Source organism: Solanum lycopersicum, chromosome 2, assembly GCF_036512215.1.
Source record: "Solanum lycopersicum chromosome 2, SLM_r2.1".
Classification (NCBI taxonomy): domain Eukaryota; kingdom Viridiplantae; phylum Streptophyta; class Magnoliopsida; order Solanales; family Solanaceae; genus Solanum; species Solanum lycopersicum.
Window position 1 is genome coordinate 38,650,467 of NC_090801.1, and position 25,343 is coordinate 38,675,809.

Consider the following 25,343-nt stretch of genomic DNA (forward strand, 5'->3'; position numbering starts at 1 on the left):
ATGGGGAAAAACCAATCAGACTTCCATTCACTAAAACAAATAATAACTGGAGTAGTGGTTACACACTGTACACAACCTCGCATCAAAGACTAATGAATTTCATTTGCTAAACCCCCCAAGTTTTCTAGGAAATCAATGATGGCTAAAAAAAAATAAAAAATACATAGGATGCTCAAAAAATGCAAACTCACAACAAACAAAAAGAATACCAAGCAACTAACTTGTAACAATAATAATAAATTAGCATTATGAAAAACCCCCCAAAAAATAGCATTGCAAATAAAGACAGGATCTTCAGTCCTCTCCACTTCGGAAACTTAGGGGAGCAGTAGCAGCTAAAAATACACTGCTGCTGTCCCTCAAACATTGTTGAAATCAGACCCTTTGCTGCTGTATAGGTGGTGCTAGAAAAACGGGAAGCAAATGGAGGGGGAAAAATAGATAGAGAAGGCTTGTAAAATTCTCTTTCTTCTATCCCCATTATATAGCCTGGGAGAGAGCAGGCCTCAATGCACTCAGAACAACTGGAGTGCCATTTTTACCTTGTTCTGTTTCCACTTGGGTAACTTGTAGAAAGCCTCCTTAACCATCCCGAATTTCTCTCTGAACTCTTCCGAAGACAAGTAAGTCTGCAGCCAAAAACAATAATGAAAGGATCATAGTAAAATCAAGCAAAGCATAATGTACAATATCCAAACGAAGCTTTTTGAAAACACACCTCTCGCTTGGTTACATCAATTTCAGTGACAGGATCTGTTGCTGTTGTTTTCAGCCGGTCATAAGGATAGATAGGAAGCCCTTCCTCATCTTCAGTTTCACCCTCTTTCACATCCTCCTGTATTGTTTCTGGTTTCGGTTTAGGAGCCTCATCCGTTACATTGTTAACTGAGTTCTCCTTGGAATCGCCCTGAGGACTTGATATTATCGCCTCCGTGCTCAATTTTGGTTCTTCAGGGCTCCCTTCATCATTTGAAGAGTTTTAGTTTTCTCATATGGAGAAGCGTAGTTGTTAGTTCCAAAATTAAAAAAACTCTACCTTTGATAGATGGAGGTATTATGACTTCCTTGGCAGGTAAAGGTTTATCGAAACTTGCTGTTAGTGCTGCAATAGCTGCTGATCTGGGTGCCAATTTTGCTGAATCTGGAGTAACAGATTTTGGATAAAGCTTTCTCACCATTGGCGGAGGCGTAGACAGATTTCTTGCATTTGGATTCTCAAAAGTAGCTGCTAGTGCATTAAAAGCTGGAGACCTGCCCCTAACACGAACTCGGTCAGGGCTGAAAGACACGCTCCTTGATCGCTGTGACTTCTCGGGAGCAGCAGATCTTCCACCATATGACACAGGTGTTCTCCTTTTAGGTTTCTAACGGAGCGAATCATGAAAAATTAGAAAATCAGCAATAAGATAAAGGAGCCCTTACATGAAGGGAAACAATTCAAAGAATACGGCCAAAAGCTAAAAGTTCGAAAGGAACTGCAGTCTATACAGAGAAGAAACACGGCGCCAAGATAAGGTAGAAAGGTACTAAGAGCATGATGATTCTATTTCCAGAATATATGAAGATAAAGGAAAAAGTCATCTCTTCAAAGTAGTAGACTTTGAAATAAAGTGCACTCTACAAGTCTTATTATATTAGAAGGATAGCTTTGACTTCTGCAACTCCAACAACACTTCGGAAGGATACGTCAAAGAAGAAAGGTGTCATATTGAACAGCACACAAGAAGAAAATAAAGCAAACATGGACAAAACACATAAAAATCATTACCAATGTAGTTCCAGGAAAAGGAAAAGAAAAAAGCAGATATAGGAAGAAACTTACATCTATTGGTGGAGCGCCTCCATTCTTCACTAGTGTGAGTTTTCTTTGGAATGAGTCTCCATGCATCTGCAAGTGTTCTCTATTAGCAAAAATTAGTTTCAAAATCATATGCAAACATCATGAAGACACTTACAGCAGACTTGGTGGAGTCCCAACTGAAATGACGAGTGAAGAGAAGTGGTTCACTCCCTTCCATAACAATGTATATTGGAGCTTGGTGGGATAGCTTCTCCATAAGAAAATCATATTCCAGGAATTTCTGATGGAATTGATCAAAATTTATTAGCAAATGACAGAAAAGCCTATGAGATCAAAAATTCAATTCTGGATTTGTAGAACTTCTGTGCAGCTATAAATTTATCTATGGCACTTCATTAACTATGCAAAACTAGCATTCAGGTTTCCAAAGAATTGTGTATCCTATACTGCCAAGAGAAACAACATTATCCAGCTAATCTTTTGTTCACAGGGGAAGAAGAGTATATGTAAAGAGATTGGTCTCTCTTATAACACTTGTAACTAAAGCTTGTATAACTTATATGGGAATTTAAAAAAAATTAATTCTCAAAAAAAAAAAAAAACTTATATGGGAATTGATGTATTATTTTATACAGGGTAGACATGGAATAAGACGCATGCATTAGCATACTGATATAAAGTTATTCTTCACTTCAGTATTACAACTCATAACAATCCTTGTAATATTTTTCAATCACATAACAATCTCTAATCACCGAATAACAATTTTTTGCGTTACAATCTTTGGATTCCTGGCTGACTCTTCTTATTGAAGCATTAGATTGTCAGATCTTGCCAAGCAATCACCCTTTTCCTATAAGAGATTGCTCTCCTTCTACTCCTAGGCTTATTCCCTTCTTCTTCACCTTTCTTTTTCAGTACTTATTTTCTTTATTGGAGTTCCAAAATAACAAGTCTATGAACCAAATGGTCCAAACTAGAAAATATGTTGCAATTCTCTACTTGGCAGTCCTGAGACCTCTCCTGTGGCTCCTTGCACTAATATTCGAGGGAATGATCTCAACATGGCTCTTTCCTGCAACACTTTTTGTGTGAAGACTTGGTTATAAAGGAACAAATAACACACATTTAAAACACACAATTTTCTTTGATAAGTTTAATTAAATGATATGTAAGATTGAGTAGACATACCTTTTTCTATTCTTAGGTATACCTTTTTGGCAATTAGCAATGGTAAAAGATTAAAGTTAAGAGTGTGGACTTAAGTTGTCTGATTCCCAATCCACCTTAAGACTTTGGTTAAATAACTTTAAGAACATTTCACCAAGTGCAATGGTAAATCTGACAATACCTTTGTAATGACTATTTTTTTGATAACCAAGAAATCCGTCTGTGACCCGCCCTTTGGACCAATCACAACCTTCTAAACTCGATGGACCAGTGTTGTGGACGGCGAGAGGCGACAAAAGGCGACAAGGGCCTGCCTCGCCACGCGGCGAGGCGAGCGGCGAGGCGCTTGCCTTTTTGAATAAAGGCGCCAATTAATACCAAAAATTAAAAATATTTAATTGCATATTTTATCCAAAGTCTTAATAGCAATAACACATATTAGCAAATATTCAATTCAAAAACCACCCACTAAATGTTGTTTGTGTCTAGTTATTCCACCATTGAAAAGTAATCCCACAAAAGTTACAATTGACCGAATCTTTCGTCGCTCCTTGAGTGTCATAATTCCATCCAATGTCCCTCTTTTTGCTAGCATCCGCCATTGATTATTAAATTCAATTAATTCGCTGTTAGAAATATTGGAATAAATAATTAGGAAAAGAATTTTTTTAAAAAAATTTACACTTTACAGATACACAAAGCAGTAAGCACTTAGTGCCTGACTGCTGTAAAGTGTAAACAAAAAGAACAGAAATCAGAAGAACAGTAACTGAAAAAAAAATGAAGAAGAAGAACAGAAAAATGAAGAAGAAGAACAGAAAAATTTGAAGAAGAAGAACAGAAATCAGAAAACATTACCTGAAAACAGAGAGTGAGAGTCGCGAGGGTCGGACGTCGGAGGGAACTAGAGTCGCGACTCACGAGGGTCGTCGGCGAGGGAGAAGGAGAAGCTGAAGGCGACAGCGAGGCTGCGAGGGAGAGCGAGGGAGAAGGAGAAGCTGGCGACAGCGAGGGAGAAGAGTCGCGATGGAGAAGAAGAGAGAGTCGATCGATCGCGAGAGAGAGTAAAAAAAAACCCTAATTTTGACTAATTTTATTAAGTCAAAATTTTTTAATCAAAAAGGCGCCGCCTTTTATCTCGCCTTTTCAGCGCCACAGCTCGCCATGGGTCGCCTTATTATCCTCGCCTCGCCTCGCCTGATAATGGCGATGAACCTTCGCCTCGCCTCGCCTCTCGCCTTTGGCGACGAGGCGAGCGCCTTTCGTAACACTGCGATGGACTATGGGCTCGCCCCTTTACCTTTCTCCACTTAAATACCAGGCTTCGCTTTGCATGGTGTGGGGCTTGTTCGGATCCATCTCTGAGTCATTTTCTCCTTCTTCAGAATATTTCGCCATTTAGAGCTTTCCTACGACTGCCCCGAGTCATTTATGACTTGTTCGGATTGATAGTTTGGTCACCAGGCAGTTCGCTTGGCTTTTAGAGCCGATTCCATGTTTTGGAGCTTTCGCTGTTATGAAATGAGTAACAGCTAAACTTCAGGTAAACGACCTTGGATGCCAATTCTAACAGTTCTGTTAGTTCAGGAATGTTGACTTTGGGCTAGGGGGACCTTTGGTTCGGGTATCGAGGCTTCCAGACTCCTTTTGTGCTATTGAGTTGTTTTTGGATGGGAAGTAGGAGCTACTTTTGATCGAAACGACCTCGTATGGAAATTTTGAGGGTGCTGTTGAGACAGAAATATCATAATTGGTAGAGTAGCATAGTTTGTTTGCATGCATGAGATTCCAAACCAATCCTGAGGGTCCCGATCGATGTTGACACTTAACTGATTTTCAATTGTCATATGGTGCAGTCACTAGGCATAGCGATAGCCTTGGCCGGCAATCGTGATAGAGGAAATTTGGGCATTCACCGAGTTGGACACACAATCACGAGGTCGTACCCACTCGACCAGGATGTACTGATTAGTTAGGTCACACAATTGCGACCAAAGTGGCCTGCGATCGCCATGAAGGATATGTGGGGGTATGTATTGCTTTGCGACCCGACTTCCTCCATTTATTACAAGTCCCGACTTCCAAAATAGCCCTAGAGAGCTTAGAATCTTAGGAGGCCGATTGTTGGGTGTTGGAGATAAGTTGGGGGTTTTGTAGCGGTCTCTTCCTCGACGTTATTCTGTAAGTTCCCAAGTAATTTGTAGTTAAATTCCCTTATTAAGTTTAAATCCCTACATTATTGTTGGGTTAATTTGAGAGCGAATTTTGCTTGGATTTCCCTCACTTTTTAGGGTAAATGATCCTTGTGGTTAGAGGATGTGTTGTCGGTGAACACTGCAAGCGGCCCCCGCATGAGAATTTAGTTAGTTTTTGACCCAAAGCATTTATGTCTAATATGGGTATCATTGTTCCTTCTCGCTGCAAAGAACATTATTTGATAGTGTGGCAGCATCAAAAACTTATTGGAAATAAAAAGCTACGGAGTCGTGGACTTTGCAAGTTTTCGAAGGCATCAAGGTAGCTAGCCTGACCTTCATAGATTGAGCTAGTTATGGACTTGTGGTATTAGTGTGGTATTATGCTAGCTATGGTAAGGTATTTACGGCTCGATTGACAATTTAGTTATTTTTGGACAATTTGACCACTTTTTGGTGGAACTTGACCTAGTTTACTCTCGATCGAATCACAACGAAGCCTTGGAACTAATTTAGACCTATTTAGGAAAACGACATGCCAAGTGGGTGGAGCTCACTTAGATGTTCCCTTATGTGATTTCATACAAACAAGGTAAGGACAACGTGGAAGCTGATGCATTGTCCCGAAGGATCTAATTCGAGGACGAATTCTTTTCAAGAAGAGGGGGATAATTGCTCCATGGACACGACTGAGGCTATAGAAGCCCTAGGAAGACCGTCAAAGTCTCAAGACAAGGAGTTACAAGCTAAGGTCGTTGGGATTTCAATGGGAAATTCTGAAGATGCTTATCATGGAAGAAAAGTACAAAGAACAAGTCCAAGAATTGTGGAGAAGAATGGAGTAGGTGCTACACATATTTTATGGTTCAAGTCCAAGCCCAAATGGAAGAAGAGTGGGCCACACAAAACCCAACAAAGGAGCCCAAAAAGCTGAACGGTTAAAGTCAAACGTTTCCTAGTTTAAAAACTTATTTATTGTAAAGTTTCCTAATGTAATGTTTTCCTAGTTTAAAGTTTCCATAAGAGTAGGATTTAAATCCCATTCAATTTGGCATAGGTTTTCCTTATATATAGGGATTGATTTTATTATTTTAAAAACAGACAACATAATTATTAGTTGTTAGTTTCTCTTCTTTACACATTTGTGTGTGGCTACTTGTGATTTATCTTACAACCTGATAAGAACGACTCTTAAGAGGTGAGATCAATTCTTTAACTTTATATCTTTGGTTCTTATTCGTAAAGAAGGTAATTAGTCTTATACTAATTATTGTCTCTACTTTCCTCATAATAGGGGTCTAGATCACTTTTGGTCTAAGTTATTGAATTGACTCTATCTGTATCATAATAGTCTTAATCCGCTAATTTTGAATACTAAGATCAATTAAGGTTCTTAGCACTTTATCTTGAAATTGGGAATTTTATTCTTGAATTTCGCATATCTTTCAATTTCTGTCTTTAATCTTTATAATTTCGCTTCCACATTATTTTCTTGTTTATTCTGGTAACCCGATTCTTATCAACCTCCCCAATACTTTTTTGGCCTACCTCTACCCCTCCACGTACCCCTTACAACCATCCTCTCACAGTGCAACTCCTTTTCACTTGCCCAAACCATCTCAATCTCGCTTCCTTATCTTGTCTGCCACAAGGGCCACTCCCACCTTTTCTCGAATAATCTCATTCTTAATATTCTCACTCTTAGTATGCCCACACATCCATCTCAACATCCTCGTCGTGAGTTCTTCCTGTTTGTTGCCGAATGGCATGGCCAAATAGATTGTTGGTAATTTTTCTACCCGACACCCAAAGATCCCTCCTAGTTAGTTCCTCTATCAACACCACTTCTTTAATAGGATAGAGGTTACTATTCCTTCTGTCAATGCTAAAACTAGAAATGTCTTCAAAAACAATAAGTACTATCCTGGTATAGCAAATTTGTTCAACTACATATTCACAAAACATCACAATATTATTTGCATACAACATATGAAATATTTCCATATCTACTCTTATTCTGTTGCCATCCTTGAATCCTTTTATCCACCTGTTGCTAATAGCACTCCTCGTCATATTGTTGAACCATCCATGGCAATGATGAATAGGAAAGGATAGAGAGGGTCACCTTGTGTAAGACCCCTCTCTCAAGGAAAAACCCACAAGTTCTCCATTTACAAGTACGGAGAGCCTTATAGTTTTAATACAAAGGCCAATCCATTTCAGCCGCCTTTCACCAAATTCAATCTGTCTGAGAATGTTTAGCAAAAAAGCACACTTCAAATAATCATAAGTCTTCTCTATGTCTAGCTTGCACATAATTCTTGGCCCTCCCTTTTGCCAATCTAGTATCCACAGATTCATTGGCTACAAGAGTAGCGTCATCGAGGCCACTTCTACCTTGTACAAGATATATTCATTCAAAATCTTATCTCACCTAGTGTCTCCACACATTCATCTTAGCATCCTCATCTCCGCAACTTTCATCTTCTGAATGTGAGAGTTTTTGACTGGTCAACACTCCGCTGCATACAACATAGTTGGTCTATCATGATTCAATCACTAGAACATTTTCCTTGAGCACTTCATTTCCTGCCAAGTGACTTCTCTCCATTTTCTCTCTTTTCGTTTACTCAAAAGAAGCATTATTGAATGCTTAAAGTTTGTTTCTCCTAATGCGCTCATCTTTGCTGCTTAGATCGATCTATTATGGGTACTTTGATATTGAAACAGTTTCTCAACTTCCATATATCCAGTCAACAATTCCTTGGTCACTTTGTTTAAATTTTTCTATTTTTGATATGATGAGGGTATATTCACACCAAAAGGCCCATCAAGTAAAATCTGATGGGGGTGGGATTAAAAGCCCTAGAGGATATCATCAAGACCAAAGTCTAGATAAAAACTTTACAAGTGTCCTACGAAATCAACTAAGCGACAATCTCCCCCACTAATCTTGTTTACACAAAAAATACAAAAAACTTGCTCTTCATCTTGATCTTTTGGAGACTGCTAGTTTTTCCATCATGGCTTCTTTCAACTCTTTCTTACCATAAGGTGACAAATAATTTGTTTTAATTATTTTGAATTAACATTATCTCACTTAAATTGCAAATTCATCTTGCTGCTATGCTTTGTGAAATTACTACTCATAGATTACTTGAGTTTCATCATCTAAGCTTTGTAGACATTCTTCTCAAATTGAAACAGAGCACAAAACACTAACTTTGGTACTCCATTAACACAACAAACTGAGATTTTACCCCTCGAAGTCATTCAAGGAAAGCAAACAAGGCCTGCCCTATTTAAAAAGCCATACTAGGATAATAATCCTATATATGCTCATCCCAATTTTCTGTCGACTCACCATTAACAAACTAACCTCGCCAACATTATAAATGCAGAAGTTTGTATTTAGTAGCTCATAATCACCTAAGCAATGAAACTTCCTTGTAAAACGTTTAAGGCATATACCTCGGCAATGGCTAAAGCCTGCATTTTATTCTTGTTCTCCACCTTCTGGCCAACCCAAATATAAATATCTGAATGGCAATCAAGGATAAACACATCTTCGGTCATCAAATCATCTTGGTTGAAATTGTAGATCTCTGTCACCTGCAAGTGTTAAGAGAATCAAGTCTAAGTAAAGTCTAGAAATACTTCTGTCAGTGTTAGTTGGACGATAGTGGGCGTCCAGACATCCAGTCATTTCAGTGTGCGTAAGAAATACTCTTATTATATACAGAAGCTACTTGTAAAAGAAACAGTTGTATCTTATGACCTTTCTATTTTAACCTAAGTTGCTTGGAGTCGGGGTGCAGGTGTCGGACTATAGGTTGGATCCTTCATGATCTGAACTTCAATATCGAGGATACGGATCTGGGTATAGATACGGGTGCATGAATTTGGCTTAAAATAATTCAAATAACTAAAACTAGAGTAGTAAAAATATGCCCAAAATTAAGGTGGACTATTTGGAAGGAGCGGAATACACAAATTGTTTAGGGCAAGTTTGAATCTGTAATTATTATAAAGTACAAATGCATCTCCTTATTTTTTCGTGTGTAACATGGCTATTTCAAATGACATAGAGGTCGTGATAGACTTCTTGAATTGATTGCACATTCAACAAATGTTGACAGGTTAATATCTTTTTAACATCTTGTGGTTGCGGATTTTTAATACAAATATCTTTTAACGATAAAAGAACACGTGCCTCAATTAATACATCACCCTAGCTTTTGTTTGATTTCAGATATTATTTTATCTGTTTCAAATATCTCAGTTGATTTTGGTCAAAGTACCCAAAATCTATAGACCATATCTGATGTGTATCCCACCCCACCCATGTCGTGTCGACACGGGTACGACACTAAAAGTGAAGAGTCCACGCAGCTTAGATTTAACACTTCCGTCCCCTCCCAATAGGAAATTAGCCAAAACAATGAACTGTAAGAGAAAACAAAATTAGAGGATACGAACAGTAGCTGAACACTCACCTTTAGTTCCCCTGAAGATCAAGTAAAATCCCAGTAGCCAAAGAAATGGAGAAAAGAAGTAAACTAAATTAGTAGAACTATTGAAATCAAAGAAACATAGAATGCTATATTTTTAGTATAGAGATTTTTGGAAAAAAAAATGGACAAAATGAAAGTGAGAATCCTACCTTTTGAGAAAGTGCATGAAAACAAATGAGGATCGCCTTCAGCATCCCGTCCAATCTTCTCACTAGGATATTCAGATTTTCCACCCAATATTTCCCAGAATTGCTCAGATTCTGCCCCTTCTTTTTGCAATTTTGACTGCATATCAGGCTGCATGTTGTGTGAAAAATGAGACAAGGATATAGCATGATTGACAGAGCAAGGATAATTCAATGAGAAAGCAAAACTGGTTCAGTTTGACAGTCACTAGTTAGACAGTTGTGCAGCAAAGATTTCAAATAATAAACAGTAAAAGTGAAGACCATCAAGCATATTTTCTTGAGCTTGCAGATGAAGCAGCTTAAGTAATACATGTTTACTATGGGAAAACATCACATGACAACTTGCCTTGATAAGATCCAGTTGCCTCTCAACAAGTTCCTGATCCTCAGAGTTGGTAAGATTTCCAGTCCATGTGAAAACAGAGGAGCCACTGTGTAATATGTAGCAATATGAGGAATTCAATGATGAAGCCACCTGATTTCATTAAAATGGAGAAAAGCAAATTATGATTCTTTCACCAAACACTATGTAGGAAAGTGCAGAATAATACAAGCACAACAGACAATTTAAGGTCAATAAATTTCCCCAAAACCGATGACTACTCAATTCAAAGTAATTGGACTACCTATATAATATGTTTTATTTCTATTAAAATTTACAAAAAAGAAAGAATGTGCAGAGCAGACTTGCATTTTTCAAAATCCAAAAATTGTTTTGCTGAAGAACCACATACAGAAAAGTTAAAAAATCAATGATGTATTATACACAAACATGACACTTTCAGTAATGATATATCGTACATCTCCTCCATTCAATGATTTATTAATTACTCCTATCACTTCATGTTACAAACTTCCAAATCCAAATTGGGACATCTTAAAATATGTCCCCAAAAAAGGGTCAGAATGTCCTTACCATACAGAAAATGTTTTAAATTTGCCTCCTTCTATTCGACCCCAATTTCCCTTAATGTTAATTTTTGGGTTAAAGATGTCCCTATTCCACCAATTGGATCCCAATTGTCCTTTACGGTTAAAAATGTCCCTCCTTTTAACGAAATTATGAGATGGATATGTGGGGCTTTAATTATTGGGTGTGGGTCGGGTAATTGGGAAAATGTGGGTTTTAATTGAATGAGTATTTAGAATTGAGGGTGTCTCTTTTTATTCCTAAACTGCCACATGTCCTTCCGTTTAAATCAGGGGTATATTTGTGCCGTAGGATAACGGTAGAATCTTAATTAACGTATACTGAAACTGAGGCTACATTTAAATTATTTCTGATAGTCCACGGGTATACTTGCCTTTCCCGTAAAATATATGATACACATCTCAGTTAACAAGAACTCTTTCTTTCTATAACTGTGGCATTTTGGCAAGCTTGCACGCAATTCAACTATTTAACCTAATACATGCTACCTCCACCCATATATGTCTTGGGTAATTCTGCATATTACAGTCTCAAGTTGACTGGAATAATTCAACTAATGTCGCCTCATATAGGATTCCTTGGTTCAAAGTTGTTACTTCAGCCATTTGAAGAGCTCTCAAGTAATTTGCTGTTTTATCAATAAATTAATCTTTCATTTTGCAAAAATAAAAACGAAGAAAAATATATTTTTATACTTCTGCAAATACATTACACTGTAAGACTTCTTAATCTCTCCAATAAATTAAACAACACATAAAATGGGACAGTAGACAAGAGAATTTGGACTATAACAAGCTCCAAGGAAAGATTAGACAAGCTAAACTATGTCATCTACAGGACGACACGCTGTGAAGAGTACTAGTACAGTAGCCAGCATAGCACCAGGAGAGCTATTTTGAGGTGCTTAGTAAGACACGAAGGTCCATAAAACTTTCATCTGGGAGCATCTTCCTTTATAAGAAGAATCTCAGAATCAGAGAAGACCAGAGTCCTATAACTAGAATTTGCAGAAAAGTATGGTGACCTAGTTAGATAGAATATATAGTGAGCACAGTGAAGCAACAAATAAGAAACTGTGATAATTGACATCATAAAAAAACAAGAAAAAATAGCGACAAACTAAGAAAAATATTAATTTATCGAAACAAACGAAAAAAAAACTGCTTCCAATGTCTATGTAAAATAATGAGAAAAGAGACTGGCATCCTAAACAAGAACTCTTAATTATTGCCGACATAGAACAGCTAAAAAAGGAAATAAAATATAGTAAGAGAACAGAGACCCTAAAATAAATAGGTTAAAATATCTAAGCACAAAACAAAGAAATTAAAAAAGAATACTGTGTACTGCAAGCAGAGCAGTACATAAATGGTAATTCCTCAATCCCAGCCCCTTTTTAATTCCCACTTAGTTGGACAGAGTAGAGAAGACACATAATTACAAAATGCTGATGATTCAGCTGTGTCACGAATAATGCTGTTCACTTTCAAATCTGAATTTCTGATCTCACTTAAACTGGAACCAGCATCTGCTATTTTGATATTCAATTTTCGGAAGGTATCACGCTCAATACAACTAGGGAGGACAACAGGAGGAGGCTTTTTTATTTATGTCTATATACTTAAGAAATTGAATCACCATAAACTTTAAGTGTTTCCGAGCTTAAGTTCTAAAATGGATTGGACCCACAGATATTAGGAACGAGACAACTTCTAAGTTAACCATGTCAAATAAACCACTCCCACCTGCGCCTTCTCCCCCTAGTAGCATCCTTTTGCATATTGTTTGAAATGGGAGAACGTTCCACATTGGTTCACACTCTATCCAGGCACATTTATGACTCTGGCACCAAGTCCAAGCATGGTCCACATAGGTAGTTGGTCATATGCATGCATGTATGTTGTCAGGTAGAAGATGAAATTTCAGAATGAACTTACAGGTTCTACTTGAATTGATTGCATATTATCAGGTCCAGTACCCTGAACTCGGAACAATGCAATTCCATCCTCTTTATATGTATCATCTCCAAGCTCCTTCTCTGCTAGGTGTTTCTTGTATCCTTCACTGAGACCACCCTGGTAATTTTAGTAGAAATAAGTTACCAATAAATGTTCAAATGTGATTTTAAACAAAGACGAAAAAAATGTGCGAGTAAGACACTTTTGCACGACCACAAACCTTAAATACGATAAAGCTCTGAAAGATGACAAAGAATTGAAGTGGTTCATAACCTTCATAAATGCGAGCCTGGAAGTTTTCCATATTAACAAAATTTCAGCATCAACTCTAGGTTAACGATCAATATTTTTATTCTGAACTATTATCATGCAGTGAATTACCTGAGTAGCTGAGAACTTCAGTAACTCAACTATCTTGCCTGCTTGAGAAATTGCTGAAACTCTGTCTTCCTGTGTTCCATAACAGAAAGCAAGGATGTTTAATATCCATTTAACATTGTTTTGACACAAGCACAAGAGAACCTTTTAAAAGCTACACATTCCCACTTCCTAAAACATTGCCAAAAGCCATCTTTTCTCCGCTGGGTATTTTTAGTTCTAGAAGAATTTAATGATCATTTCTTTGCTGAATTAATAGTTTAAAGATATTCCGTTTATATCTTATACTCCCCCCCTGTTCCATTTTATTGAGATGATCTGGAGTAAGAGGGTCAAACTATCTAAATTTTTGTGTGATTCTGATATAAAATCTTCAAGGTTTTTGAAATAAAATGTAAATATTTAGAAACTACAGAAAAGTAGTACAAGTCACAGTAATCAATAATTCAAAATATTTAAAAGGCATATGAAAAACCATGTAAGAAAAATCCTTTGACTCCTCTAAATAGGTTAGGTGGCGTAAAGTGGAAAGAAGGGACTACAATTTTCCTTTTGAAATGGCAAGTATTATATCTTATATAATTTTCTTGTATCCTTTTCATATTGATCATTGCATTTCCGATTGTTCGCAAGCTAAAATTTTTACAGGATTGAACATTAAATAAACAGGGAGGAGAGAAGAGATGGATCAAAGCACCTTGCAAGTGTTCTTTTGGAATTTATGGAAGGAGAGAACACATACTTTGAAGAAGTTAAAAATACTTGTATGGAAGATTAAGAGTTGTTCTCTATTTCTTGTCCATGTTGGAGTAGAGAAGAATAGTTTCCTGGCTTGATATTTTGGTTACTATATTCGTCTGGAACTTTCTTGGTGGCAGATAAAATGTTTGATTTACCAAAAGATAGCTTCAAGTCGAGAAGCACTATCCTTGAAATTTTTTAAGCAAAGATTTAAGAGAGAACTTACAGGATACAGCACTTCCCATCGCCTCTCAAACTTAAATTTTAAAAAATAGAGAGCTGTATGACACGTATAAATTGTTCCATGAGCAGAATTGAGAATGATGATGCAGAACATTCTACCTCAACACTTTGCCTCCCAAACCAGGTGCCAATGAGATGCTCCTCTTTATCTTCTCCAGGATATGAGTATTGGAATATGTAACAGTCTCCACTATAAAACTTTGATTGATCGGATGCTTGAAGAAGAGTCTTCTGCTGTCCATTCACACGCCACACCTGAATATAGACATACAAGCAATGAATCAGATACTTTACAGCAATGTAATGTTCCATCGAACCTTGTCAAACAAGATGTAAAATGTTCCACTGAATATTCTTGTTAAAGATATTTATTTCTTCCCATGCTTCTCATACGTCGCTTTGCAAGTAATTCTATTTTAGAATGAAAATTCAAGAAAGTCTTTTTAGATCAATACGGAAATACATAGAAGCTAGCCACCTGTAAATTGCCAGTGCAGTCTATATATGGTTGCGGTTCTTCCTTTGGAGGAGCTGCTTTCATTAGGCCCCTCACATTAAGCCCTTGACGCTTTAGAAGTGCTGGAGAACAAAGAAGGAAGGAGAATATTAGTATTATCATAACCAGGCAGTACAGAAAAAATGCATGAAGAAACAAAAGTTGGTTGCTTTAACTTCTAAGAATTAGCAGAAATCCACCAGTAAGTGACTAACCAGCAACCTTGCCTCTACCATCTTCTGTCACTGCCACATTAGTTGATTGAGGCCAAGAATCAAACTTTGAGCGGAACATGACAGTCTCAAACCCTTCAATTACACGCACTACATGGCACTTTGGTCTATCAAGGCCAAGCAGTAATTCCTATAAGGTGATAGTTAAATGAGATAATGATCAGGTACACATAAGCTGAGATAATATTAAATAATCAAAACTGACAAATGAAATACTTACATCTGCAGCCCCACTTGCAGTTTTCCTCTCATCAAGAGAAGTGTTTCTTCCCATCCACACAAAAACTTCTATCCCACAATCAACTATATAGCAACCATTCGTATCTAGCAACTCCCTTGTCAAAGACTCAATCTCAACAGGTTCTGCTTGCCCTTTTTGAACTCTATAAAAGTAAACAACTTCCATTAGAATTGAAATGAAGAGGCTATAAGATGATCATAACCCAAAAAAAAAAAAGAAGAAGAAACTTACACTCGAAACATATCGAAAATTATCAGTTTAAAGCAAGTTTTTTATCCTTCTTTATTGGCAAATGTTTCTCAAGTATAAACATTTGCACCCTATGATTGTGCAACTTTTGGGATAAACATCATTTAGCTTTTATTTACTCTGGTCTGTTACTAAAGTCTAAAACACTCCAAAAGTACCTGAACAGAGCAGAAATAAACTGAAAACACACAAACTCTACTCCATAATATGAAGGCAATAGAAGCTATCTAAACATAAGAGTTTTAGTGTGTGAGTTTCATTCGTCCAAAGGAGTACTTTTATATGCATCCAGGAGACCAGGACTAATGTCGGTATTTCTAATAGGAAGTCTCCTTCTCTAGTATCTTTCTCTCTCAAAGATACCAGCAAATATATTTGAACTTCTAGTCAAAATTATCAACATTTCAGTGATCATGGTTAGGATAAAGTTTACTGGGTAATGTAAACCTATGATACAGCAAAGGAAAAGGTAGACCAAATCTGCTGTTTAAACTTTATTCCTAAGAAGAAAAAAGAAGAAGAATAAGCTCCTTGTGATTGGAAAAAACAGTATGAAGTCAAGAGATTGGAACTAACATTACAGAATGGTAGATGATCATTGAAAGAGAGGAAACTAATGGAATCAGTATCGATAGACAACTGACCTTAATTGGGGATATAGCATGGTTGTTGATAAAGAATGTACAATTTTAGACTTTCGTCCATGGGTTGGCACTTACAATTCAAAAGGAATTCTCTAATTGAAAAATTGGAAGTGTCAATCTCTTGTCAGAGAATTGAGGGTAGTGGTATTAAAGAAAACTTGAATTATTCCTTACAGTGGAATCTCTGTTAGAAAAATTGGGGACAACTGCACCTAGAGAAAACTTAAATAATTTGATAGTTCATGCTACGGATGGTTTCTATATAGATATTGTCAGAGTGGGAAAAAGTACCACGTTGGTTGGGAATGGACTGGTGGTGACTTCGCAATTCTCTCCTCATGAGCTAGCTTCTGGGGTTATGTTAGTCTCGGGAGTCGTATCTTTACATGGTATCAGAGTGAGTTTAATTCCCATTTGGACTCCCCGTCCACACTCCAGTTGCGCTTGGGCATGAAGGTGAAGGGGGACGTTAGAGAGGAAAAGGAACCACGTAGGTTGGGGAATGGACTGGTGGTAACTTGGCAATCCTCTCCTCATGAGCTAGTTTTTGGAGTTGAGTTAGGCCCAGGTGTCATATCTTTCGGTCGTGAAAACCAAGCTTTCAAGTCGAACAAGACAAAGGAAGAAGAAGCTAAAAGCTACTCAAAATTCGTGGACAAAAATGGCTCCCCTTTTTCAAATGTGGAGCTAGACAGCCTTGAAAGATAAATTCTTTTGAAACTGAATATTGTAAATTAAAGGCAACCTAAGAAGATATGGAGCAGGGGAATAGTCTAGGAAAATGTCTAGGTTCAACTAGTTCCTAGTTGGGTGCTTGATAGTTCTAGCCATAATGCCTATTCCTCATACCTTTACTTGTTTCCATGTGAATCTTCAATGGTGTTTAGGGCTGGTTCTTTTATAAAGTTTTTTTTCAACATTCCTGGATTGAGAGTTATCATTCATTTGGTATCAGAGCTAGGGTAGTTATATTTCTTATAAACACTGTTTTGACTTTTGATTTCCAATTAAAAAATCACAAAACAATAAAAAAATCAAAAATATAAAAATAGAAACCATTGTGTTCTTTGTGTTCTCTTTGTGTGTTCCACTTTTGGGAGGATTTCAAAGCTTTTGATTTCTCTACTGGTGTTGGACGGAATCAATTGGAGCTACTGTAGATATGGATATTTGGGCTACACACAAAGCTAAGAACCTTGAAGGGAAGAGTGGAATTGATAAGAATATGGATATAAAGCGGATAAATAAGAAAAGGTATAGGTGCTGAAGAGGTAAAGTTAGCGATTACAACAACTTTAAACGCTTGTATGTCGAGTTAGGGGACAAAGTCAGAGATACGAAGTTATACAGGCTCGCTAAGGTGAGAGAGAAGAAGGCTCGAGACCTGAATCAAGTAAAGTGCATCAAAGACGAGGAGGGAAAGTGTTGGTGGAGAAGCCACTCATTAGACGGAGATGGAAAGCACACTTTCATAAACTCTTGAACAAAAGGGACAAAGATATTGTGTTCGGTGATCTGGAGCACTCAAAGAGACGTCGGTATTTTGGGTGCCCTATGTGTATTAAGGTTGAGGGGATTAAGGGTGTTATTCATAGGATGAGCAAGGGAAGATCAATTGAATTGGATGAGATTTCAACGGAGTTTTGGAAGAGCACAGGTTAGGCAGACATGGAGTGGTTAAATGGGTTGTCTAATATCATTCATAAGATGGCTGAAATTCCCGAAGAATAGAGGTGGAGTACAATGATTTTGTTGTACAAGAATAAGGTTGATAACCAAATCTGTAACAATTTCAAAGGTATCAGGAAGCTAAGCCATACTATGAAAGTTTGGCAGATAGTGGAGGAGATGAGGGTGAGGAAGGGTGTGTCCATTTCCTAGAACCATTTCGGCTTCATGTCGGGGCGATCAACTATGGATGGTGGAGAAATATAGGGATAGGAAGAGGAACTTACATATAGTGTTCATTGAGCTAAAAAAGGTCTATGCAAAGTCTTGCAGGAAGTCCAGACCAGTGGCTTACATCAGGGCGATGAAGGACATGTATAATGGAGTCAAGACTCGACTAAGAATAGTGGGAGGAGGCTCGAAGCACTTCCTGGTGGAGATGGGGTTGCATCAAGATAAGTGTTTAGCCCCTTTCATTTGCCACTGTGATGGATGAATTGACTTGACATTGTTAAGGTGAGGTGTCATGTTGTATGTTATTTGCAAATGACATAATACCGATTAATGAGACTCACAATAGAGTTAACGCTAGGTCGGAGGTGTGGAGGCCAGTGCTCGGGAAAGCAAGGGCTTCATCGATTTAAGCGGTGAAGCGAACCGAGGAATCAGCGCTTTGATTGGCTGAAGTGAGGCATGTGAAAAGTAGTTGTTTGTGGGCTTGAAGCGTGATTCGACCGGAAGAGGCAAAGCGAGAAAAGCAGCGCTTTAATTTTTTTAATTAATAAGTGATCCATTTTAAAGAATAAAAGAGTTGCGGCTTACCTGGTCCTTACGAAATCAGAATGGAAAGGTTTTGTGTGTACTCTTTCCTTCCAGTACTTCTCTTTTCTTTCTTCGCGCTGCTAGTACTTTGTTCATTACTCCAATTCCCTTTGCCCTATTTAGCTTTGATTATTTAAATTATATGTTGCTGAATTTTTTTCCCTCAGAGTGATTAAAAATGTTTAATTAAATTCCTAACTACCTACACTTTTCTTTTTTTCTTTTATAGTTGGTAGTTTACTTCTTGAGTTAACTCAACTGTAAAACAAGTGTCTATGAGAGCCAACTCTAACTCCAAAAAGAGTTCGTTGGTTTGTATGGGGAAGTTTTTTGGTTAAATGAAAAGGTTACCAGTTGACCAAAAAAATATTGAATTGTTTTTGTTTCTTAACAAGACTGAAATGTTATTGGATTTTTTCTAAATAGTGTTTAAAATATAACGTTGATTATTTTTCTTAAATCTAATCAGTGATTAAAATGGCAGACCCGGCATGAAAAAAAAAGGAAAAAAATAGTGAAACCAATAGGACAACAGTTGTATGACTGTTCTGTGACAAGACAACTAAGCGGAACCTTTTTTGAGTTTTCAATATGAATTTTTGCTTATATTTTTTATCTCTATTTATTTCGGTCTTTTCACTTTTAAGTTGTGCTTCACTTCAATAAGCAAGTGCTTCGCTTAAGTGTGAACCTTTCACTTTTTTCCACTTCATGCTTCCCTATACACCGGTGGAGGCAAACTCTAGAGTCAAAAAGGTTTGTGTTGAGCATGACCAAAACAAAATATTTGGAGTACAAATTCAGTTTGATGCATTGCACGAGGGCATGAAAGTGAGACTTAAAACACAGGTTGTCCCCAAGCGAGAAAGTTTCATGTATCTTTGATCTAAGGAAATGGGCAAATTGACAATGATGTCACACATCGTAATGGTCGGAAATGGAAGCCTCCCTCCAAAGTTTGTGATATAAAAAGGTACCACCAACACTTAAAAGGTAAATTTTATAGAGTGGTGGTTAGACCAACTTTGTTGTATGGGGCAGAGTGTTGGCAGTCAAGAACTCTCCTGTTCAGAATATGTAAGTTGCCAAAATGAGGACTGAAATGGATGCCTGGACATACTAGGAGCGATAAAATTTGGAATGAGGATATTTGAGACAAGGAATGAGTGGCCTCTGTGACGGATAAGATGAGGAAAAGAAGGTTGAGATAGTTTGGGCATGTAAGAGGAGATGTGCAGATACCCTAGGGAGGAGATGTGAGAGGTTTGATATAGTGGGTACGACAAGAGGTAGAGGTACGCCGAAGAAGTATCAGCTTCAGCATACTAAGAACATAACCTAAGACTAAGTTGCTCAGACCCTTCAATTTTGGTGCCGCACCTGTGTCGACATGACGTTGGTGTGGCTGTGGGATCCGTCCCAATCTGGTCAACTAGTTTTGTATACTTTGATCAAATTCAAGGGAAAATTTTTTGGACAGATTCAATGATATCTATAATCAAAACAGAAACTAAGGTGAAATTGAAGAAAATGAAATACCTTATATATATAAATTTATATTGTCACTCCCTTCCCTTTTTATCTCCTTTCAGGATTCTCCACTAGATCAATATTTCTCCTTAAGTTTTCCACATAATATCTCATAATTTAGTTTTATAACTCTATTTTAACATATTTAAGTTATTTTTAGCTGAATCTGTATCCATACATAATTCTGTATTCCTGAATCTGAAAATTTAGATCATAGAGGATCCGACCTCTAGATCCGCACTCGTATCGGACACTCTCACCCAAGTCTGAGCAACTTAAACCAAAGATATGAGGATATGGAAGTCGCGAATTAAGGTAGAAGGTTAGTAGCTAGTTGAGATTGGTGGTAGTATTAGCCTTATCCATATAGTTTCTTGCTTGTGTTATTTGATATCATATGTTGTTTATTATGTAGTGATTGCACTATTTTCCTGATGTTATTGTGTCTTGCATGTATGCTTTGCACTGCTTTTCTATTAGTTGTCATGTTTTATACATTGTCGTTTATCCTTTTCATTACTATTTTGATTTGCTTGACTTGACCAGAGGGACTTTCAAAAACAGTGTCTTTTGGAAACAGCTTATTTACCTCCATGAGTAGGGGTAAGGTCTACATATATTCACTTTGTGGGATTTAACGGGGTATATAATTGTTTTTTGTTGTAAGAAGAACAAGGCTAGGTCTTTATCTTTTTGGAATCTGTAATTGGTTATCATCAGCATAACCTTTGTGCTGTGATTTTAGTACAACTGTTGATCATTTAATAAAAGTGAGGTGATGAATCTAGCAGCAACATATATAATAGAAATTACCTAATGGATGCGGAAAGGTTTATTTAAGGATACTCACCTATACAATCTAGTAGGAACAGTATCAATGTTTTTAGCCTCATCCCGTGTAGTCTTCCTTGGAAGAGGAGCAAAGCCACCAAAAAAACCCCAGAATTCTCCGGTCTCGGCATCAGCCATCAGTTTACCATCCTCTACACATCGATCAGACCACCATTCAATGCAATGGACACTTCAGTATAATTCCCTTGAGTAATTAAATTACTAACAACTCACCAATTGCAGCGACATCGCAGTTACCATCGTGGTACGTATCTTTAATGTACTGAACAACTTCAAGTGCTTTAGCCCTTTCTTGAATAGAGGAATTGGAACCATTAAATTGAAAGATTTTAGACTTGGTATCAAGAATGAAGATGTCATCATGATTAAGTGAGGATCGAGCAAAAGGAACCTGTACCAATTATGTAGAAAACGGACATGAAACTGTAAGCTTAAATTTTTCTTGTCATCCATTATCAGAAGCAAAGTAGCTGAGAACACTTGCCTCCTTCACATGGACAACATGCTTCCCTTGGCATATGTACAAACAGTTCTTATACTCTTCTTCCTCTACATGCTTAAATCCAGATGCAATTCCACCTTTTAGAGGGATTATACATGGTTTGAAATAGGAAAGGAACTTCTCAGTTTCATGGCCTTGCACTTCACGATATTGAACAGCACGCCCACCAAGTGCTGCATCTAGTTCAATAGTTTTTATGGCAGAAGCACCAGCTTCATCCTAATAAAACAGATGACTATGAGAAAATTAAAAAAATACTGGTTGCATAATCTTCAAAATAGGAACAAACCTGACTAGTATCAGCACCAAGCCAGTAATGAATATCATGCCGTAAGGCACCAGTTTTTGAAGCGCTGGTCTGAAAAAGAGGAGAGGGGAAAGAATAAACCCTTTTAGCTGACAAAACTGACATATTAAGCTGCCAGTTAAGCCATTACGATCCCATCAACCAAATATGACATAAATGTTTTCCAATTACATTAAGTGAGTCTCCGGCTGGTCCAACATCAGAAAAGGCTCCAAATTAAAACAATGATAGTTCCCCTTAAACATGATACTGGAAGCACAAAGCCTTCTAGAAATAAAAGGTAATATTCCAATTTGAAACTTCAATCAAGCAGTACAATACAACAAACCAGAAATGACTAGCATGGATGTGTTAGTATCATTTCTCATTCATACAATGCAATATCTTCTATGGATCAGTCAAGTCATATTAAAGGACGAAACATTCAAGAAAATCTAGCATCCAAAAGAATATTTTTTATTTTGTTTTTAAAAGTTTAATAGCTTCTAGTTTGATGTAAGTTGTATATTTAAAATCATACTACGTAGTTATATGATATAACAGTAAAACATTCAGAGACAACCGATCTTGTCCTGTTAGAGTCTAATAGTATAGAAGTAAAACAAAATGACTCTTCTAAGATCCTTTAGCATATGATTAGAGCTAATAGATCACCATAACTAACATACCTTCAAAATAATATATGAGTCTCCTGTGTAAAATTTACCATGTGATGACTTTGGAACAGGAACTGGACTTAGCTTTTCAATACGCCAGATCTCTATTCCACTATTAATGGGGTCAAGGAATTTGAATTTGCACTATTCTTTAGCTAAACATTAGCCAATGAAATTAAAAGATAAATCTGTAAATGAACATAGGCATCAATGATAAAAAATTATAATTAACGCATCATTTACATGTTATTCTTTCTTTCAGTGCAATGTTTCTGTATCTATTGCTTCACTCATTTTGAAAAATATCTGGATGAGAGCTCATCCTCTGATTAACATTGAAGCAGAGTTCTTCCTAAAGAGGTGGCTCAAAAAAACAAGCTTTTAAGGAATCATTACAGCAAAGAGAGAAAAATATCATTTCAATAAATCTTCTACTTCTACATGACCTAAAATGAGGATACGCCTTTTGGCCTGCTCCTTGAAAAGCTGGATCCAAATCTCTCATTGAAACAGACATAATTGTTCCTTTCTGCTTCAGTACTTCAACTAGAGAGAAGGCTGAAAATAACTGAAAAGACAATGCATAATCAGGGATAATATCACTAGACAAAGAGTGAGTTTCAAAACAAATCCTTTCTCTACTAGGCATATGTCACAAGAGAAAAATTCATAAACTTCTCAGAAACATAATTATCCATAGAAAAAGAAAGATAGTAGAAACAGGACTACTTAAAGAAAGAATACAAAGATGAAAAGATAAGTAACAGCTGCAACAATCTTCAGCAGAAAAAGACAAATTATACAAAAAGTCATAGAAGAACAGAGAAAATCCATCAAACATCAAACAAACTGAAAGTATGCTTCACCAAGGAAAAACAGATATCACCCTGTAACCTTAGAAGTCAGATGACTTCAAATACTGCTCAAATTCCAGATAGCTCTAAAACAAAAGGAGCTGGTAAAGCTTCTTCTTTTATTATAACTGTGGTGTCCGGGCCCAGCTAGTGCACAACTCACCTAATTCCATGGGGTACCTACTAACTCTCGTAATAGGTACCGGGTAACTATTTTCATCAAGGCTTGGAATGATGGAAGGAAATAACCTAATGTTTTTGTCTTTGCTAGGAATTGAACCTGCAACCTCATGGTTCTCAACTCACCTTATTGGCCACTAAGCTACACCTTTGGGTGTAGGAGGCTAGTTAAGCAATCTTGGTGCAACATATCGACAACTATATTTAAGAAAGGGACAGTTTTCAAATTTAAAGACATGTAAGATATTCTTACTTGAACCCTTTTAATTTTGAAGCCACTAATTTCACAGTGATATATGGTATTTCTACCACTTTCATTTTACCAGACCCAATTTCATTGTTTTTTAGCCTCATTCTCAAGTAGACTCATCCATTTTAATTTTAAAATCATCCTCCGCCTCCCTTCTTCGCCTACAATTCTTTTTGCCATTCATGAATGCATTTTTTAAAATTTCATTTTGATCGTATAAAGCGAATTAAGCAACTAAAGAGAAGAGTGTCACAACCCCTAGTGCATACTTGAGGTTTTCAATCATTTTTTTTATTGTTGTTGGGGAAGGAATCCTAGGAACAGACAGAACGAAAAGACTTGAATTGACGCTGTAAATGGGGCAATAAATTTTTGGAGGAAAGGAGCCATAGTATCAAATCAGCCACTAAACAACCCGAGGAAATAGATGATGATCTGGGAATTCTAAATCTAACCTCCCCCAAAACTAAACAAAACACTCAGATTGCAAGTCCACAAAAATTGCATAAAAAAACTTCAATAATACAACTTCGATTTTCAGATCAAAGATAAAAGATCCCCAGTCAGTAATTCAAAAACGAATTTCAGAAAATAAAAAACTAGATTACCTAGCTTTATGGAGTGAATTAACCCAAATCCACTGCAACAGATCCAACCAAATTAAGCTGAAATGCAAAATTGAGAGATGGAAGGAAAGTGTTTGTTGTTTTTTTCTTTGGAGAGAGAAAGAGAAAGAGAGATAGAGAGAAAGGGGAAAGAGAGGAGAGAGAAACAGTATATCTATGGTAATATACGTTCGAGAGAGGGAGAGAGAAAGTAGGGGGTTGGAGGGAATGATTTGGTGCCAGGCGTGCTCGTCACTAACGGCACACAACAAAAGAGGAGAGAGAAAACAAAAAGGAGGCCAAACACACTCACATGAACTGTAAAGACTTTTATATCAATAATCAAATACTAAAGCCTTACCTACTTAATTACTACTTACCAAATTACATTATTATCAATTAAGCATTTCTTCCATTTTCTCCACTAAAGTTTTAATTATGAAAACACTTTGACCCTTTGTTTCATTTCATTTGCTCATTTTAGTAAATCAACAGAGTATATTATATTTTTGAGAAATTTGTTAAAAATGATTATAGCTTGGGCTTAGTAAAAATTTGTAGTTATACTTTACTGCATTATAATTCATGACAACATATTAGAAGTAGAAGAAAGAAAAGCAAGATTAGGAGAGAAAGGAGAGAAAAGCAGTTGATTGTATATTTAATATATATTTGTATCATGAATACAATTATGATTTATACCAACAAAACAATTCTATTAGAAAAAACTATCTACAAGTAGGAAAAGGGAGGAGAGAAGTGAGCGAGATTTGAGAGAGAGAGGGGAAAGAGTCGACAGATGTACAATTGTTTTGTATATCTTATCAATAATTGTATCACTACAATATCATGACTCAAACTGTTGTGAGTGACATCCACGCTAAACCAACTCGGTGGGGAGAACTAAGAATTGACCCGAACCAACTCCACAATATCATAATAACTCAAGTTCATCATAAATAAGGGAAATGATTTAGTTGGGTAGAGAATCGATTCCCCAAACTCAATTGAACAGCCAAAATATAAACAACTACTTGTGGAAGTATATCCCCTAAGATCTGAAAGTCAACATCCCAAGATTTTAGAAACAACCAAACTAGGTGTAACACTTCGAAAGTCTAAGACCTATTCTAGA

General features: G+C 36.9%; 1 protein-coding gene across 1 annotated transcript; it reads right to left on the minus strand.

Moving 5' to 3' along the window:
- Nucleotide 1: 1 nt before the first annotated feature.
- Nucleotides 2-24,523, minus strand: LOC101259383 (villin-4). The gene is made up of 23 exons (XM_004231491.5): nucleotides 24,212-24,523; nucleotides 22,781-22,887; nucleotides 22,332-22,431; nucleotides 21,646-21,714; nucleotides 21,339-21,575; nucleotides 21,068-21,245; nucleotides 20,853-20,985; nucleotides 15,069-15,231; nucleotides 14,831-14,978; nucleotides 14,598-14,698; nucleotides 14,219-14,374; nucleotides 13,139-13,207; nucleotides 12,978-13,046; nucleotides 12,737-12,874; nucleotides 10,215-10,343; nucleotides 9,830-9,977; nucleotides 9,663-9,673; nucleotides 8,638-8,778; nucleotides 1,956-2,081; nucleotides 1,823-1,888; nucleotides 1,037-1,364; nucleotides 719-960; nucleotides 2-629 (listed from the first exon to the last, which is right to left on the minus strand). Exons 2-23 carry the CDS (start codon nucleotides 22,834-22,836, stop codon nucleotides 516-518), a joined length of 2,922 nt encoding a protein of 973 aa, XP_004231539.1. The 5' UTR covers nucleotides 22,837-22,887; nucleotides 24,212-24,523; the 3' UTR covers nucleotides 2-515.
- Between the last annotated feature and the right edge of the window lie 820 nt (nucleotides 24,524-25,343).

Excerpts from the sequence above, each read along its gene's own strand:
- LOC101259383 (XM_004231491.5), bottom strand. The coding sequence starts at position 22,836 with ATGTCTGTTTCAATGAGAGATTTGGATCCAGCTTTTCAAGGAGCAGGC. Across the intron at positions 22,432-22,780 it reads CAAGGAGCAGGCCAAAAGGC|TGGAATAGAGATCTGGCGTA; the intron begins GTATCCTCATTT and ends CCCCATTAATAG. Across the intron at positions 12,875-12,977 it reads AGAGCTTTATCGTATTTAAG|GGTGGTCTCAGTGAAGGATA; the intron begins GTTTGTGGTCGT and ends TAAAATTACCAG.